Consider the following 14,825-nt stretch of genomic DNA (forward strand, 5'->3'; position numbering starts at 1 on the left):
ATTATTATTATTATTATTATTATTATTATTATTATTATTATTATTATTATTACAAAGACAAACAATAATTTTGAGTGCTGCCCTTACTTTTGTATAGGAAAACAGTATATGGGAAAGATGACTTGACTGTTCTAAGCTATGTATAGATAGTAACAGTATTTGAAAGGGGTATTAATAGGATTTCATTTTGAAAAAATTTCTTTGGGCACCTTGTTTGCTAAAGTGCACCATGGAAACTCTTAAAATGAAGTAAGTGCAGTATTTCTGGTTCTTCTGTACATTATATGCATGAGTAATTAAATCAGAATACAGGTGACCAACCGTGGTACTGTGTGATTACTTGACTGGAAACCATGCCCTATGAGGAGCAGCTTAGGGAGATGTGTATGTTTAGCCTGGAGAAGCGAAGGCTGAGAGGTTGCATGAAAGCCATGTTTAAATATTTGAAAGGATGGCATGTTCAAGAAGGAGCAAGCTTGTTTTCTGCTGCTGCAGAGACAGGGATATGGAGCAGTGGATTCAAACTACAGGAAAAGAGATTCGTGCAATGACCTTTGGTCAAAAGCAATAAAGTTTTTGATTGGAAAAGAGATTCCACCAAAAATTAGGAAGAACTTTCTGATAGTAAGAGTTTTTTTCACAGTAGAATACCTAGCCTTGGATTGTGGTGGAATCTCCTTTAGAGGTTTTTAAACAAGGGCTGAATGGCCATCTGTCAAACCCTTGGATTCAATAGTTTGGAGCTATGGCAGTGAAAGTGGAATCATAGTGCTATAACTGGGTAGTGTGAAAAGTCTCAAGAACTTTGCTCAGTGACATGACAACCAGTCAGCTGAGAGAAAGAATTCTAGTATTACCATAAGTAGATGTTCTGGGATGCAGTATCATCTGTATAGGTTGAATGTGTTATTTTCTATTCCCTGACATTCCTTTTGGCATAGAAAAGACAAAGTGGTTTAGTAGAACTGTTATTAAAGTATATTCATCTTCTGCTGAATACTTGAATGAAGCTAATTTCCCAAAGTTCAGTGTGTTCACTTCAGCACATTGAAAATATTGCCCTTAACCCAACAGTGATTTTGATTAATTGATGGGTATATTTTAATATGCTTCTCTTTTAGAAAGCCATGAAACAAGCTTTTAGAATGAGAAGACACTGCAGAAGTTGATTGGACATCAAGGAATGTATAAGCATGCTTGCACTTTGTGGGTTCCGGTGCCTAGGGTTGTTTTTAATATCGTGTGAGCATAAAGTGATAACCAGTTCCATTTGTTTGCTTGCTGTTAGGTTTTACTTAAAGCTCACTATGAAAATGAAAATTTTACAGGGGCTAAAAAATCAAGAGTGAGATTCTATGTGAGTTGCATTTTAATATTTCAGAAATTTCATTCCTTTATAAATTTTATATCATGTTGAGAATTTTTAACAATAGTTCTATTTATTACTTCTGTAAATGCAGACAAAAGTATGATTTTGAAGATGTTTGGAAATTACAAGGGGAAATAGCATACATTTAATTTTGGAACCTGAAATTATGATCTCTGCTTTGTGAGGTGAAGCTACCATTCAGTCGTTTCACAAAAATTTCTGTGTAATTGTAAATTGGTTTATTGCTTCTCCCTCATCCTTCTCCCCTTTTGATGTAGCTGAGGGAGATCATCATGTTGTCTATAAACACTGCATTGTGGAAAATTGGAAAACTAGTTATAAAGAATGGGAATCAGTCTTTGACTTAGTCCTCAGTGGATAAAAATATTCAGTAGAATGAACACATTCATACCAGTTGTGAAGGTGTGTGTGTGTGAATAGATATATTTCAGCTTAGTTATGATGCATCTTAGTTGTAGTTCAAATTCCGATGAACCTGTTTGTATGGATGGATATGCAGCCTTCTCAAATTACATTAGGCATGGAATAGCCATGCTGCAGAGCTTTGCTTCAACCTCAGAAAGAGCCATCTTATTAGGCATATGAATTTGCTCATTAATCATTTCAATTTTAATTATTTCTCACTTGTAAACAGTAGCCAAATAACAACATACATAAACTGTGACATATCTCTTGGTAGCCAGAACACTTTCCAATTGTTCATAATGTTCATTTTCTAATTCAGACACTTCCTGATATGGATAGACATCCAGTTGTATACAAAAGATAATCCTAGGTTTGTGTTTCTTTCAGTATAGCATGCCAAATAAACAACTGTATATGCATATCAATATGCTTTAAAATGTAGGGTCTAACTTGGATAGCAGTGGTTTCCTTTGCTGATGTGTAATTGACTGTGCAGATCTATATGAACCCATAAGATGAATACTATAGTATGATTATCTGTGGAGAAAGTACAGACTGCAGGCCACACAGAGCCCCCATGCTCCCATCAGTTTCCTGAGCACCCAGATTACAGAAACCATTGGTCAGTTTTCTTAAAACACTAAAAAAAAATAGCAGCTACTCCTGAAATCCCCTCATTTTCAGTGATGGATGAGCCAAAAATTGTGTCAGGAAGTGATTTAATGTTAGTTCCAGTGCACCCAGATATGTTGCCATGGGGTTGTGAAAGGGGTTGTGAGAGTGAAACATTTTCCCTTGCTCTCCATGCAGTCGGCCATATTTTGCATTCAGGTATTGGACCAATGAACAATGTCCTCTCTAGCACATTTTACAGCTTGTTTGTGCTACACATTCTAATGAGGCAAGGAAATGAAGAAGCAAATACGTATAACCTAGGCCCAAACAGGCAAAAAGAAGTGGCTTCCAGCCACTTTGGGGCCATGGCGCTCTGATGATGAACACCCCCAAAGTTGCTGGAAGCTGCGCCAAAGCCGTGCCAAGGTGGCAGGAGCCGGACTTTTCAGAAGCGGATTAAATTGCTCCTGCTGGCAACCCATTTGGGATTGCAGTGGTGACCCACTTTGGAACAAGCTGTCTGATCATCATGGTCCCAGGCCAATCAGGGCCAGAGAGGCCAGAGGCTGCTCCTTCCATGCCATCTGCTTCAGCCCTTAGGTTTTGCAGACTGAAAAAGTATGCAAGCTTAAGTCTTTGTTCCTATATAGTACAGAAACTTCCAGGCATGTAGTTCACAAGGATATGGGTCTGCTTTAGACGCGGCCCTTATTTATACTGCATAAATAACTTTGTGTCACAAGAACTGAAAGATCGTCTGTGGGGTTGAACCAGCAATTTTATTAGTCTCAGATTTTCTCACTGGAGCAGTATGAAATAATAGCTAGAGATTCAGTTTATCTGCAGAAAGATAATAAAACTAATTTTATCCCTAGAGGAGGATGCTAAACAATGGTAATAAAAAAAGAAAAAGCCATTTTGCAGCAAAAGGGATCTCTTAAAAAGGCACTGATTGGATCTGTTATTTTGGTCACATTTGGACATTCATATCTTGTCTTAATGAGCTGGTACATGAACAGACTTTGTGAGCTTCTGTACATGTCCTCCATCCAAGCCAGGTGGAGGTAAAATAGGTTTTGTTTTGTCAGAACAGAAAACTATGATTAACAGCTTCAGAAGAAGGTTCAATATGAAACTGTGGTTGGTTTAATATTTCATTTTGTTCCAGAATATTAAGACAAGATGCAAATATCTGAAACACTCCTAAGATGAATCATATAAAACTTTGTGCCCATAACTTTCCTCACCAATTCATTCACTCAGAGTTATTCCACTGCTCTTCTGAACATATTCTGGAATCTGATTACACTGTGAATATTTTCTGGCAAAAGCTAGTGATGATTAGTATCACATTTTAGATGGTGGCCATTTTACCATCAATTATTATTTCTAACTTGGTTTGTTCTGACAAAAGGCAATACAGTTAAAACATACTGTACAAGAGCTTGACAGTAACACAGAATAAACCTATTAACAATATTAAAAGTAATTTTAAGGATATGATTACAAGTGTTAAAAAGCAACACTAGTAATATTTTTTAAAAACTGTAGCAATATTGATGCTTATCTCAGTGAAAGTTATCTTGGTTATACAGTAGTTTCTACTGGCTTTCCATTAACTGCAGCATAAACTTTCTCACATAGATTCTAGTCTTGTTTACATAATAGATTATGGCGTAAGCGCAATCTTTTGATTCTCTACCATATCTAATTTATTTACATTGTATCAATGGAGCATCGTGGTAATTATGTCACTGCTGATTTTCACTTTGCAATATATATATATATATATATAATCATAGTCATTGTTTCATTTTTGGAACTGTGGATGCTGTATTGGGCTTAGAAGATGCAAAAGGAGTTAGCTTATCTTCTGGCCAAGAAATTACATTTAATGTTATTTTTAATTCATAGAAACACAACAGTGAAATACATTAAATAGCAGGATTTCCCATATATCTTGCTTGCAACTTACATGTCCTGGCTTCTATTTGCATTTTTTTTAATAAATTAGTTTCTACTTAGTGCTTGGAATTGGAAGTGGTCCTGAAACATTAAGATGATGTGTTGTCCATAGTGAAAAAAATGTTTTCATCATGTAAACAACTATGGGATCCGATTTTACAGATTTATAATCTAAGATGAGCTAAGGTCACTTTCAGTCCGTCTGTAAAGTTCTTAACACAGTAGGTCCTTGGTATCTGGGGGGGGATTGGAGACAATGGGACTTTGCCACCTTGCTGCTCTCACTGCAGTAGGGGGCTGCCTCCTCCTCTTCCTTGCCTCCTCCTCTCCCTGCCTCTGCCTCTGCTCTTCCTTTTCCTCCCTCCTTCTCTTCCCCTGCCACCACCACCACTGCTCTTCCTCACTCTTCCTCCTGCTCATCCTCATCCTCATTCACTGGTGGCACTTTTCATCAGTGTTCTTAGGCAAGGAATACTGAGAGATGGCTTGTAAGTTACTTCCTCTGAAATATAGCTGACAGCACCTGGTATTAGTTGGTGCCCATCCAAATACTAACCAGGGCTGACCTGCTTAGCTTTCAAATCAGACAGGATCTGATACCTTTAGGCTATTAAGGCCTTGAACGGAGAGGTTCATCTCCCCACCCCCATGTAAATCAGTAGATTGAATCAGTTTTAAGTTGCCCCGATCTTTCCTCATGAGTCCAGAAGACGCTAAATGGAGGTAACCAGAATGACTCCATTGTAAATTGTCTGAAGTCTTATTTGTTGACTTTGGAAATAAAATATATATTAAATTTTTTTGCAATGTAACAGTTTTCAGAACACTGCAAGCTGGCCTCGTAAATATGGCAGATGGCATACTTAAAAATAAAATAAATGAATTTGGGACATACATTCTCCCCAAGCCCCTGTGTTAAGTAGTTTTAACCAATCTTTTTGCAGTTTGAATGTGTTTGTCTGCTCATATTAGCTGCTTTCTAAGTGGTAATTTGAGACTATGTAACAATTCGTTTATTGTTCCCTTCTGAAATTATGTCTTACTTTTGGGTTGTTTGTTTTGCTGTTTGCTTCCTATGGGGGTATTAGATTTAATTGCATCCTAGCAATTGTTACTAGCAGTTTAGTTTCAGTTACCTCCTTTGGAGATCTTTATGTTAAAGATAGACTTGTCTTACTTTATTCTTTGTTTGCTGGCCATATAATTGCATACTCCCAAGTCATAAGCCAACTTGTCTCCTATTACTGAGGGAAAAGTGGGATGATGATGTGACGAATAACAACAAGAACATAACAACAGTAACAACAATAAGTACAGTTTATAGTGAACATGGTGATAACTTGAAATTTCTCATCCTAATTGTACTTTCTGCAATTTTAACTATCCTGATTTTCCTTAACATTTCAGAGCCATCATTGCGTTTAGATTATACCACTCTATGTTCCTATTGCTATACTTACTTAATAATGTAATCCATTTTAGGACATATTCCGTGGTATTATTTTGTGATGGAACACTTTCTCTCTTGTAGAATTCAGTAACCATGTCAGTCTGTAGAATCAGTATTTAAAGAGATCTCATAGTACCTTTGAAACTAACTGGAAAAAAGTTGGCAGCGTGAGCTTTCATAGAAAAAGCTACTTCCTCAGCATCTGAGGAAGTAGATTCAGGTATATGAAAGCTCATGCTGCCAACTTCTTTTTTTAGTTAGTCGCAAAGGTGCTGCTTTCTCTCATGTAGTTCTGTTGTTTTCTTTAAGAGAACAAGCTACTCTCTCTTGTCTATACAGTTTATGTATTCCTTATTAATTCTAATGATTTCATGACGCTGAATAATAGAAATAAGCTTTCCGATTTTCCTGACCTAATTTAATCGTTTTGTCACTGTATCTGGGCCCTTATTAACTGGGAGGTTCTTTTCATGTCTTGGTGAAGGATTGTTTTCCAGTAAAGTCTGACTTTTTATTTAAAATAAGAAACATTTAACCTTTTCCCTTTTATCCTATCAATATGGCACCTCACTTGATGTTAAGACCAAAACAGTCAGCGAACAGTTCTTTGAGTCCATGCTTGCTTGTAGGATCTTTTGTTCAAAGCAATGTCTGGCTTCTTGGCTATAAGTTAAAATAAGTATACTGCATTTTGGGCTGTTTCTGAACGTAGCAAAATGTGATTCGTACATTCTTGTGCATTTTTTCTCTTCTAAGTATTATGCTTAGGAAAGGACTAGTTTGCCAGCATGGTATAGTCATTTGAATGCTGGACCACAACTCTAGAGACCAGCGTTCGAATCCTTGTTGAGTCATGGAAACTCAGTGGATGTCCCTTGGCAAATCACACTCTCTCAGCTTCAGAGAAAGACAAAAGAAAAACCTTCACTGAACAAATCTTGCCAAGAAAACCACATTATAGGTTCACCTTAGGTCTGCCATAAGTTGAAAGCAATTTGAAGGCACACAATAACAAATGTGAAAAGACTTCAGAGATTATTTAAAATCTCATGTGATTGATCATTAAGCGGTCCAGTTTCTATAAGTAGGAGTTAGATTATTATTTTTCTGGCTTGCTGAATAAATTTAAAATTTAGGAATGTGAAACTGAAGCCAGGGAGAAGGCCAGTGTGTGTATATTTGTTGCTGAAGAGTTGACCTCTGAAACACACCTTTTCAATGCTGAAAAGAGTTGATCTCTGAAACACACATGCTGATAAATAGCTAGGACTTCAGTAAAGTAACAGAAAAACGTTTTGTTGTTGTTGCTGACAACACCTTAAAGGGCCTAGTACTGTGCTATCTCATACAAGCAAATTTTGTTATGAGAATTAAGATCCCTAAAATTCTTTTGCTTTCATTAAAAAAAATGTATACCTATGGAGTGAACCTGGGATACTGGCATGAGGGTTAAGGGGAAATCATTTTTAGTAAGAAAAAAAATCAATTGTTTTATTGCTCTTTTATCATTTAGTTTTTAATTTTAATTTTAATAAAAATCTTGATGATAGCAGTTTTAAGCCTCAGTATAATATTTCTTTATAAAACTAAACTTTATACTTTACAGAACAACAAAAAATGTTATTTTGAAAACTGGGGTGTGTGTGTGTGTGTGTGTGTGTGGAATCCCATACAGTGAAAATTTTGTCTTCGTTTCTTCAGAATACAGATTGCTGTTTTAAGATAAACAATTTTTGCCAGGGGAGGGGGCTATATTTTAATGTTAAGTTCTTTAAAGTTATTACCAAAATAAGTTCTATTGAAAATTCTAAATACAAACCCTTCTTTTCTCTTTGATATCTTGTGGAACAATTAAGTATTTTCTGTTCATTTCAGTCATTTTTTAATTATTTGTTCAAATGCTTATTGATCCTGCTGCCTTTCCCATTTAAAATTTTTGGAACTAACTAGTGTACAGTTCTTTATTAAGACTGGGATAGGATTCCATGTATGATTTATTAATTGTTATTTTACATTCCAGAGCATGACATGAACCAATTTTGCACAACCTTGTCAACAAACATTTTCTTTCTTTTTGTCCCAAAGACCTATAACATAAAATATGAGATGGCATCATGTGATTCATTCAGCAAGATATCGTTCTACCTCTTTGACAGAGAAAAGGAGCATCTTATGAGGATACCTATGAAGATACCTGACAACTTCCAAAGCCCCTCACCAAAACATCAGAGCAGCCCTAATTTGACAGGTTCTTTTGTTTTTTATTCAACATTGTATCTCTGATTTTATTTGAACCTAATACTACTTTTTAAACATTTCTTTAAACGAGTTGTGTGTTGCATCGCAAAACCTATGTCCAAAGTCCAAGTATTTTAATTAGTTTGTGAGAAGCAGTAATGTGAATTTATTGATTTGTATGTACATCATCATTTCAATTATGCTATTGTTTAAAATATTTTCAAACATTAGGGCTGAGCCAAAAGTTGTTTTGAGAAGTTTTCAAATTAAAATGAGGAAGTTGTGGGAGAGAGTGGGGAAAAAAAAGCCAATCAAAGCATTTCTCTTTCACCATTTCACTTCCACAACTTGATATGGAAGCATGGCAGTTGTGATTGTCAGTGCTATTAAATGTGGGACACTGCCCTGAAATCAGATCAGAGTGAAGGAGGGAGAAATAAACAATGCATCCTGCCCTCTCTCTGATCTGGTCTTCTGAATAGGAAGCATTGGATAAAAAACAAAAACTACATCTGCCAGCAGTGGGGGACATGAATGCCACCATTTTTAAATTTATGCTTACATTGTATCACCCAATCTGATCCTTGGCCAGATGCTGAAATTGCTGTTTGACTTCATATCCTGCAAAGTGATGACAGAATCTGGTAGACAGTTTTGTGAAACATACATATGTATAGTAACACACTTATGCGGGAATTCCCAGCTTACTTTGAATTTCCTTATTTTTATCCCTACAGAAATTCTACAAGGGATTTCAAAGGCATGGCCATGTTAGTCTGAATCAGTGTTAAAAGGGATCTTACAGCACCTCTGAAATTAACTGAAACAAATGGTTGGTAGCATAAGTTTTCATAGACTTAAATTTACTTCATCGGATACATGGAGTGGCACTTCATTCCAGGCATTTGATAAAGGAGACTTACGTCTACAAAAGCTTACACTACCAACTTCTTTCTCTTAGTCTCAAAGGTGCTATAATATCCCTTTGCCTACAAGGGAAGATAGAAAAAAGTAGACTCACATGAAATATATAATAAGTTTTCCATGATCAACCAGTGAGTTTAATGAATATCAAGGATTTTTATCAAGATCTGCCATGGTACATGTATGGTTGTAAATTAAATAGTACAGTGGGCCTGCTGTATTGGTGGGCTTGCCATCTGCAGAATCAAGTGTCTATGGGTCATCCTGCCCCATCATTGTCAGTAACAGCACACACATTGCTGCCCATTGACTGTAATGGGGCTTGAGTGTGCACATTTTTTGTAATGTATGTGTGTGTGTGGGGGGGGGGGGGGGGCAGAACCAAATTCTCCATGGATAACAATAGAGCACTATACAATTGGCCCTCTATATTCATAGGGGTTAGGGGCACAGGATCCCCTGCAAAAGTGGGAAAGCCATGAATACAGTCACCACAACTAACCCCTTCCTGAAGCCTGAAGCTGCTGTGTGAATGTGCACAGAACAGCTTTAAGAGATTATCAGACACAGACAGGATAGGGACTGGATCACTTCTCCTATCCCATCCATGACAACAATCATGCAAAAGACTTTCAAAACGTAGTGCTCTTCCTGTCATTATCCTGTCATTGAAGCAGCATTGCATTAACATTAACTCCTGTAAAAGCAAAATGCCTGGCAATGCCACTTCAGTGGTGGGACAATGACAGAATCAGCACAGTGTCATTTGAAAGGCTTTTGCATGAACCCTGTCACTCATGCTTTTTCTGAATGGGATCATGTCTGGATAAGCACTACATCATTTGAAAGTCCTTCCCGCTATCGTGTGGAAAGGATGGGACAGGGAAAGGATGGGATGGGATAATGACGTCTCATCCCTCGTGTAGTAATCTCCTTGGACATCATGAGGAAATAGCACCAGCCATCATTGCCATTGCTGCCAACCCCCTCTCAGTATCCGGTGCTGTTCTGTGCTCTTGGTATTCAGTGTCATATTTCTTAAAACAAGAATTCAGAATCCCTTGTACAGTCAGACCTTTGTATACACAGGGGATCCATTCCAGAACTACCTGCGGATACAAAAAAAATGTGGGACACAAAAAAAGTCCTATTGTCCCTAATGCATGCATGAGACACCATTTGGAACAGTGAGGCTTGCTGTCCATGGATGCTCAAATCCGTAGATGGCAAACCCATAGATAATGAGATCCCACTGTATTCTTAAATTTGTGGGGGGTTTTCACCCAGAAAATGAGATTTGTCCACTCATCTGCATATGTTGTGGAGTATGCATAAACATGTTATGCTTGTGACTCATTTCTTCTGGGTACCCCAGTATATTTCACATTTCTAGACAAAAAGACCTTACACTTTGTTTATGAACGCCTGCAAAAGTTGCAGCATCTGACACATTTCGTCTGTTTGAATATGTAATGTTTCAAAAGTTCTTAACCTCCTGATGTTCAAGCACCCTTTCTCCTAAATTAATACTTCTTTTTTTCTGATTTTAGTATTAAAATGGTAACTTTTTCTTTTTGTACCTATTTATCTACTTCCATGTGCATGCTTTCATACTGCTAGATTGGTAAAAGCTGGGACTAATGACATGTAGCACTTGGGCCTCAAATTGCCAACCTTCCAATAGTCAGAACTGGCGTCTTATCTATGAATATAGCACTATAATTGTGTGGTGTGAAAGGGCCCTATAACCAAATCCAACAGCCAGTATGGCCACTGGAAAAGATTCTATGAGTTATGATTACATTTCCAGACTCTGCATTACATCTTCAGTACTATAATGGTCCTTTGGTATCCACTGTGGTTTAGTTCCAGGACCCCTCTTGGAAATCAAAATTCATGGCTGCTCAAGTTCCATTATATACAATGGTGTATTAAAATGATGTCCCTTATATAAAATGGCAAAATCAAGGTTAGCTTTTTGGATTTCTTTTTCTTTGTTGGAACATTTTCAAGCTATAGATCGTTGAATCCATGGACGCAGAATCCGTGGATACAGAAGGCTGACTATACTAACATTTTATTTAAACATTTTAAGATCTGGCAGGCTTGGTTTTATTAGGGGATGAGAGGGTTGGTTTTAATTATTAATTTTAACTTTGTATGTTTAAAATTTTATATTTGTAATATTTTATATTTTTTTACAATTTTAATTGTACAATTTTAATTATTGTGTTTTATATATGTTGTTGGCCACCTTGGGTCCCACTTTGGGAGAATGGCAGGATAAAAATTAAATAAATATTGTGAAATTTTGACTCATATTCTATAGAGTGGGCTATTAGTTGTTTCTCATTTGAAAAACTAAGGCTTAAATGTTGTAATGCTAAAACTCATTTATGGCTGAACTTTCAAAGATATGGCCATATTCAGTCTGTTTTAGCATATAAAGAAGTAAAGGAGTGCAGCAGTACTTAGGAGACAAACTAGAAAAAAGAAATTTCTAGCATAAGCTTTGTGTACCTGATGAACTGTAATCCCTGAGAGTTTCTGCTAGGAATTTCTTTTTCTCAAAGGTGCTACAAATTTATGCCCCTGTCTTTGTGATGTTTTCAGATAGAGATTTCTCATGCAGTAGACCATTTCTTAAATTAAAAGGACAAATGATGAATGAATTGTCCCTCCCGCAGTCCACTGACCCAAACTTGAAGTGATTCAGATTTCATTCTTTTTCTGTGGAATTTCGCATCTCACATTATGAGAATTTAATCAGCATTAACTTCTTTTAATGTTAAAATAAGATTCATTTATATGTAAATACAACCTGGAAGGGTATGCAAATATCTCAGCTTCTAAATGAAAGAAAATGTACATTAAGATAAATGGACCTGCCAAGAGTATAAAAATGGATTGTGGTTCTTAATAAGGAAGAAAATTAAAGAGATTGTGTTGCTAAATCTTGCACTTTAGTGTTCCACAGTCTGTCTTTTTGTTACGTTTAAACTTAATGGAGGGGGAAGAACTACCTAAATTCTCGTGCTTTGGATACAGTGACATTTTAGATAATGTTCTGTTTTGTTTGGTTTATTAGTTACTGTATTTACAATAGTATATCCCATCTTTGATAGCTGTTGATATTTGAAATCTTATGAAATGTTATTTCCGCTGCAAACATGTAACAAAATATCTTGCTATGTCAGCACATATGCATGGTCAAAAACAAAAAGAAACTGGCAATGAACTGGAGTTGGGAGAGAGTTGTGCTTCTGCCATAAAATCCAGAAATGTTTGGTTTCTCTTGATAATTAGTGTATTATTTTACTAAAAATGCTTCCTCTCAGAAATAGTTTAATTTGGATTTAAAGCAGTTAAGAATACTTTGTTGCAAGGTCATTAACCACAAAAGTGCTTGCCCAATTTGTTAGTGCTGCTGAAATCCCACTGTAAATCTTATTAATGTGTCTGCTACTGTATAAGAAATAAAGCAATTAGGTTTTATTACTATTGTTCTAGAAAACCTGTGTTAGAAAAAGAAAGATTCCCCCACGAATTGTCATATTAGATTGGGATGGTGTTTGTTCTCTTAAGGGTATATGTATGAAATGCCGATTGGTAAGATTCCACTCAAACATTAATAAAATTATAGACCTTTATAATGAGATCTCCAGCACTATACATGTTTATCTGGGAGTAAGGCCAGCTGAGGTCTCTTGACCCCTATAGACCCATATTATAAACTGTACAGTCAGCCCTTCACCTTTGTGGCTTTGACTTCTACAGCTTTGATTAGTCACAGATTTTTTACTATGTTCCCTCTAGGAATCTCTAGGTCCTTCAGTGTGATTTCATGGCAATCTTTCACCAGCAGTTAGATTAAAAACAAAATAGCAGTTTTTTATTTGGATTTCCCCCCACTTTCATGGGGGTCCTGCATCCTTAACCCCAGCAAATGTGTAGGGCCACTGTACTTAATTTCGCTTTTCAAGTCTGATAACAGTCTTTTTACTTCTTTGTTTTAATTTTTCAGGGATGTTCTTTTAAAAAGAAAGCTGACTATGAGGAAGTCTACACATCTTTCAATGACATTGCTGAAGAAAGTGAAGTTAGAGTTTTGTGCCTGAGATCCTTTGCCACCATTGTTGGGTAAATGAGAAGTGGTTGTGTGATTATGCTGACATCCCAGTATGCATCTGGTAGACCTGTGGTTAACTCGCTCCCTCTCCATGTGTCTGCTCTTACAAAGCTTTGTCCTCATGATACTGTGCTTTCATTCTGCCAGTATGTGCCCCAAAGGTTGCCTTTGTTCCCATTCTGGAGGCTTAAATGTCAGTTGCAGCAATGCAAACCTCAAGGAAATACCCAGAGATCTTCCTCCGGAGACTGTCTTACTTTATTTAGACTCCAATCAGATTACATCCATCCCCAATGAAATTTTCAAGGATTTGCACCAACTGAAAGTCCTCAACTTGTCCAAAAACATTATTGAGTTCATTGACGAACACTCCTTCAAAGGGGTGGCAGAAACCTTGCAGACGCTGGACCTATCTGACAACCGGATCAAAAGTGTGCACAAAAATGCTTTTAACAACCTCAAGGGTAGGGCTAGAATTGCAAACAATCCTTGGCACTGTGACTGCACACTGCAGCAGGTCTTGAGGAGCATGGCCTCCAACCATGAAACAGCCAATAGTGTCATCTGTAAGACTTCAGATTTAGACGAACATGCTGGGAGGCCATTCCTTAATGCTGCCGATGCTGACCTCTGCAACCTTCCTAAAAAGACTACTGATTATGCCATGCTTGTCACCATGTTTGGCTGGTTCACCATGGTGATCTCATATGTAGTTTACTATGTGCGGCAAAATCAAGAGGATGCACGCAGGCACCTTGAGTACTTGAAATCCCTGCCAAGCAGGCAAAAGAAACCAGATGAAGCAGATGATATTAGCACTGTCGTATAGTGCGCAGAACAAAAGGATTGGCTCACTTGAGATGGAAATTAGATGTGGTTGGCACAGATGCCAGATGTTTACTTCTAGCATTCGTTGTAAACCTGTAAGACTTTTTCCAATTAAACTGAATTCTACCACTGTCGAACTTTCTAACAAACATGATTTCTGTTTGGGGTGATACAGTACACCTTTATTGTTTCTCTGGTGATATTCTAAACCAAGTAAACTAATATGTAAACATTAGTTTAGACCCATTCCACTCTTTAATAATGAAATTTATTTTTTTAATTTAAAACCGAATAAAAGCTTAACTTTGAACCATGTAAATACTGGGTAATTTATTGACCCGAAGCCTTGCCTGATCAGTTAACTTGGGAGGTAGGGGTGGGGGCTATAGCAAAGGAGTATCATAGAAATTCTATGATAAAGAACAGATTTACTCACCCTGAAAAATCCTATCAGATGTAAGCTTGTGGGGGAAAACACCTGAAAAACTTTAAGCAAAAAATGTGCCTTATAGTGCATCAATTGCACATAATGTAACTGGAGTCATATCAGTTTGTATGCCCCTCTTCCTGTTTCTTTGCAAGCCCCCCTTCTAAAGAGTTCATGATAATTTTGAAGCAGTATTTGATGCAAGTACATGGAATCTGGAGGCCATTAAGGATGGACATGAACTTACATAAAAGGTAAGTGCTGTATTAATTGTAAAAAGGCATTGATGGTTATTATTGAATGCATGTTCTGATCCTTGCTTGGCTGCTGTTCCAGAAATCGTAAGGAGCTTTTTGCAATATAAAATGTTGTCAAATGGATTTTCTAACAAATATTAGAAATGTTATTTGCTTAGCTTCTACAGAAGATTCAGAGACTCTCTTGTGGAAACCCC

The 14,825-nt window shown here is 36.9% G+C and overlaps 1 protein-coding gene across 3 annotated transcripts in view; it reads left to right on the top strand.

The window, feature by feature from the left end:
- LRRC3B (leucine rich repeat containing 3B) overlaps positions 1-14,248 on the top strand; it is a 57,666-nt gene extending 43,418 nt beyond the window's left edge. For all 3 annotated transcript variants that reach the window (XM_042471122.1, XM_042471121.1, XM_042471123.1), the window contains 2 exons: positions 7,911-8,073; positions 13,012-14,248. In XM_042471122.1, coding sequence (XP_042327056.1) covers positions 13,169-13,945 — 777 coding nt within the window. In that variant the 5' untranslated portion in view covers positions 7,911-8,073; positions 13,012-13,168 and the 3' untranslated portion in view covers positions 13,946-14,248. The remainder of the gene's footprint in view (positions 1-7,910; positions 8,074-13,011) is intronic.
- The last annotated feature ends 577 nt before the right edge of the window (positions 14,249-14,825 follow it).

The sequence above is a fragment of the Sceloporus undulatus genome, chromosome 6 (genome assembly GCF_019175285.1).
Source record: "Sceloporus undulatus isolate JIND9_A2432 ecotype Alabama chromosome 6, SceUnd_v1.1, whole genome shotgun sequence".
Taxonomy (NCBI): domain Eukaryota; kingdom Metazoa; phylum Chordata; class Lepidosauria; order Squamata; family Phrynosomatidae; genus Sceloporus; species Sceloporus undulatus.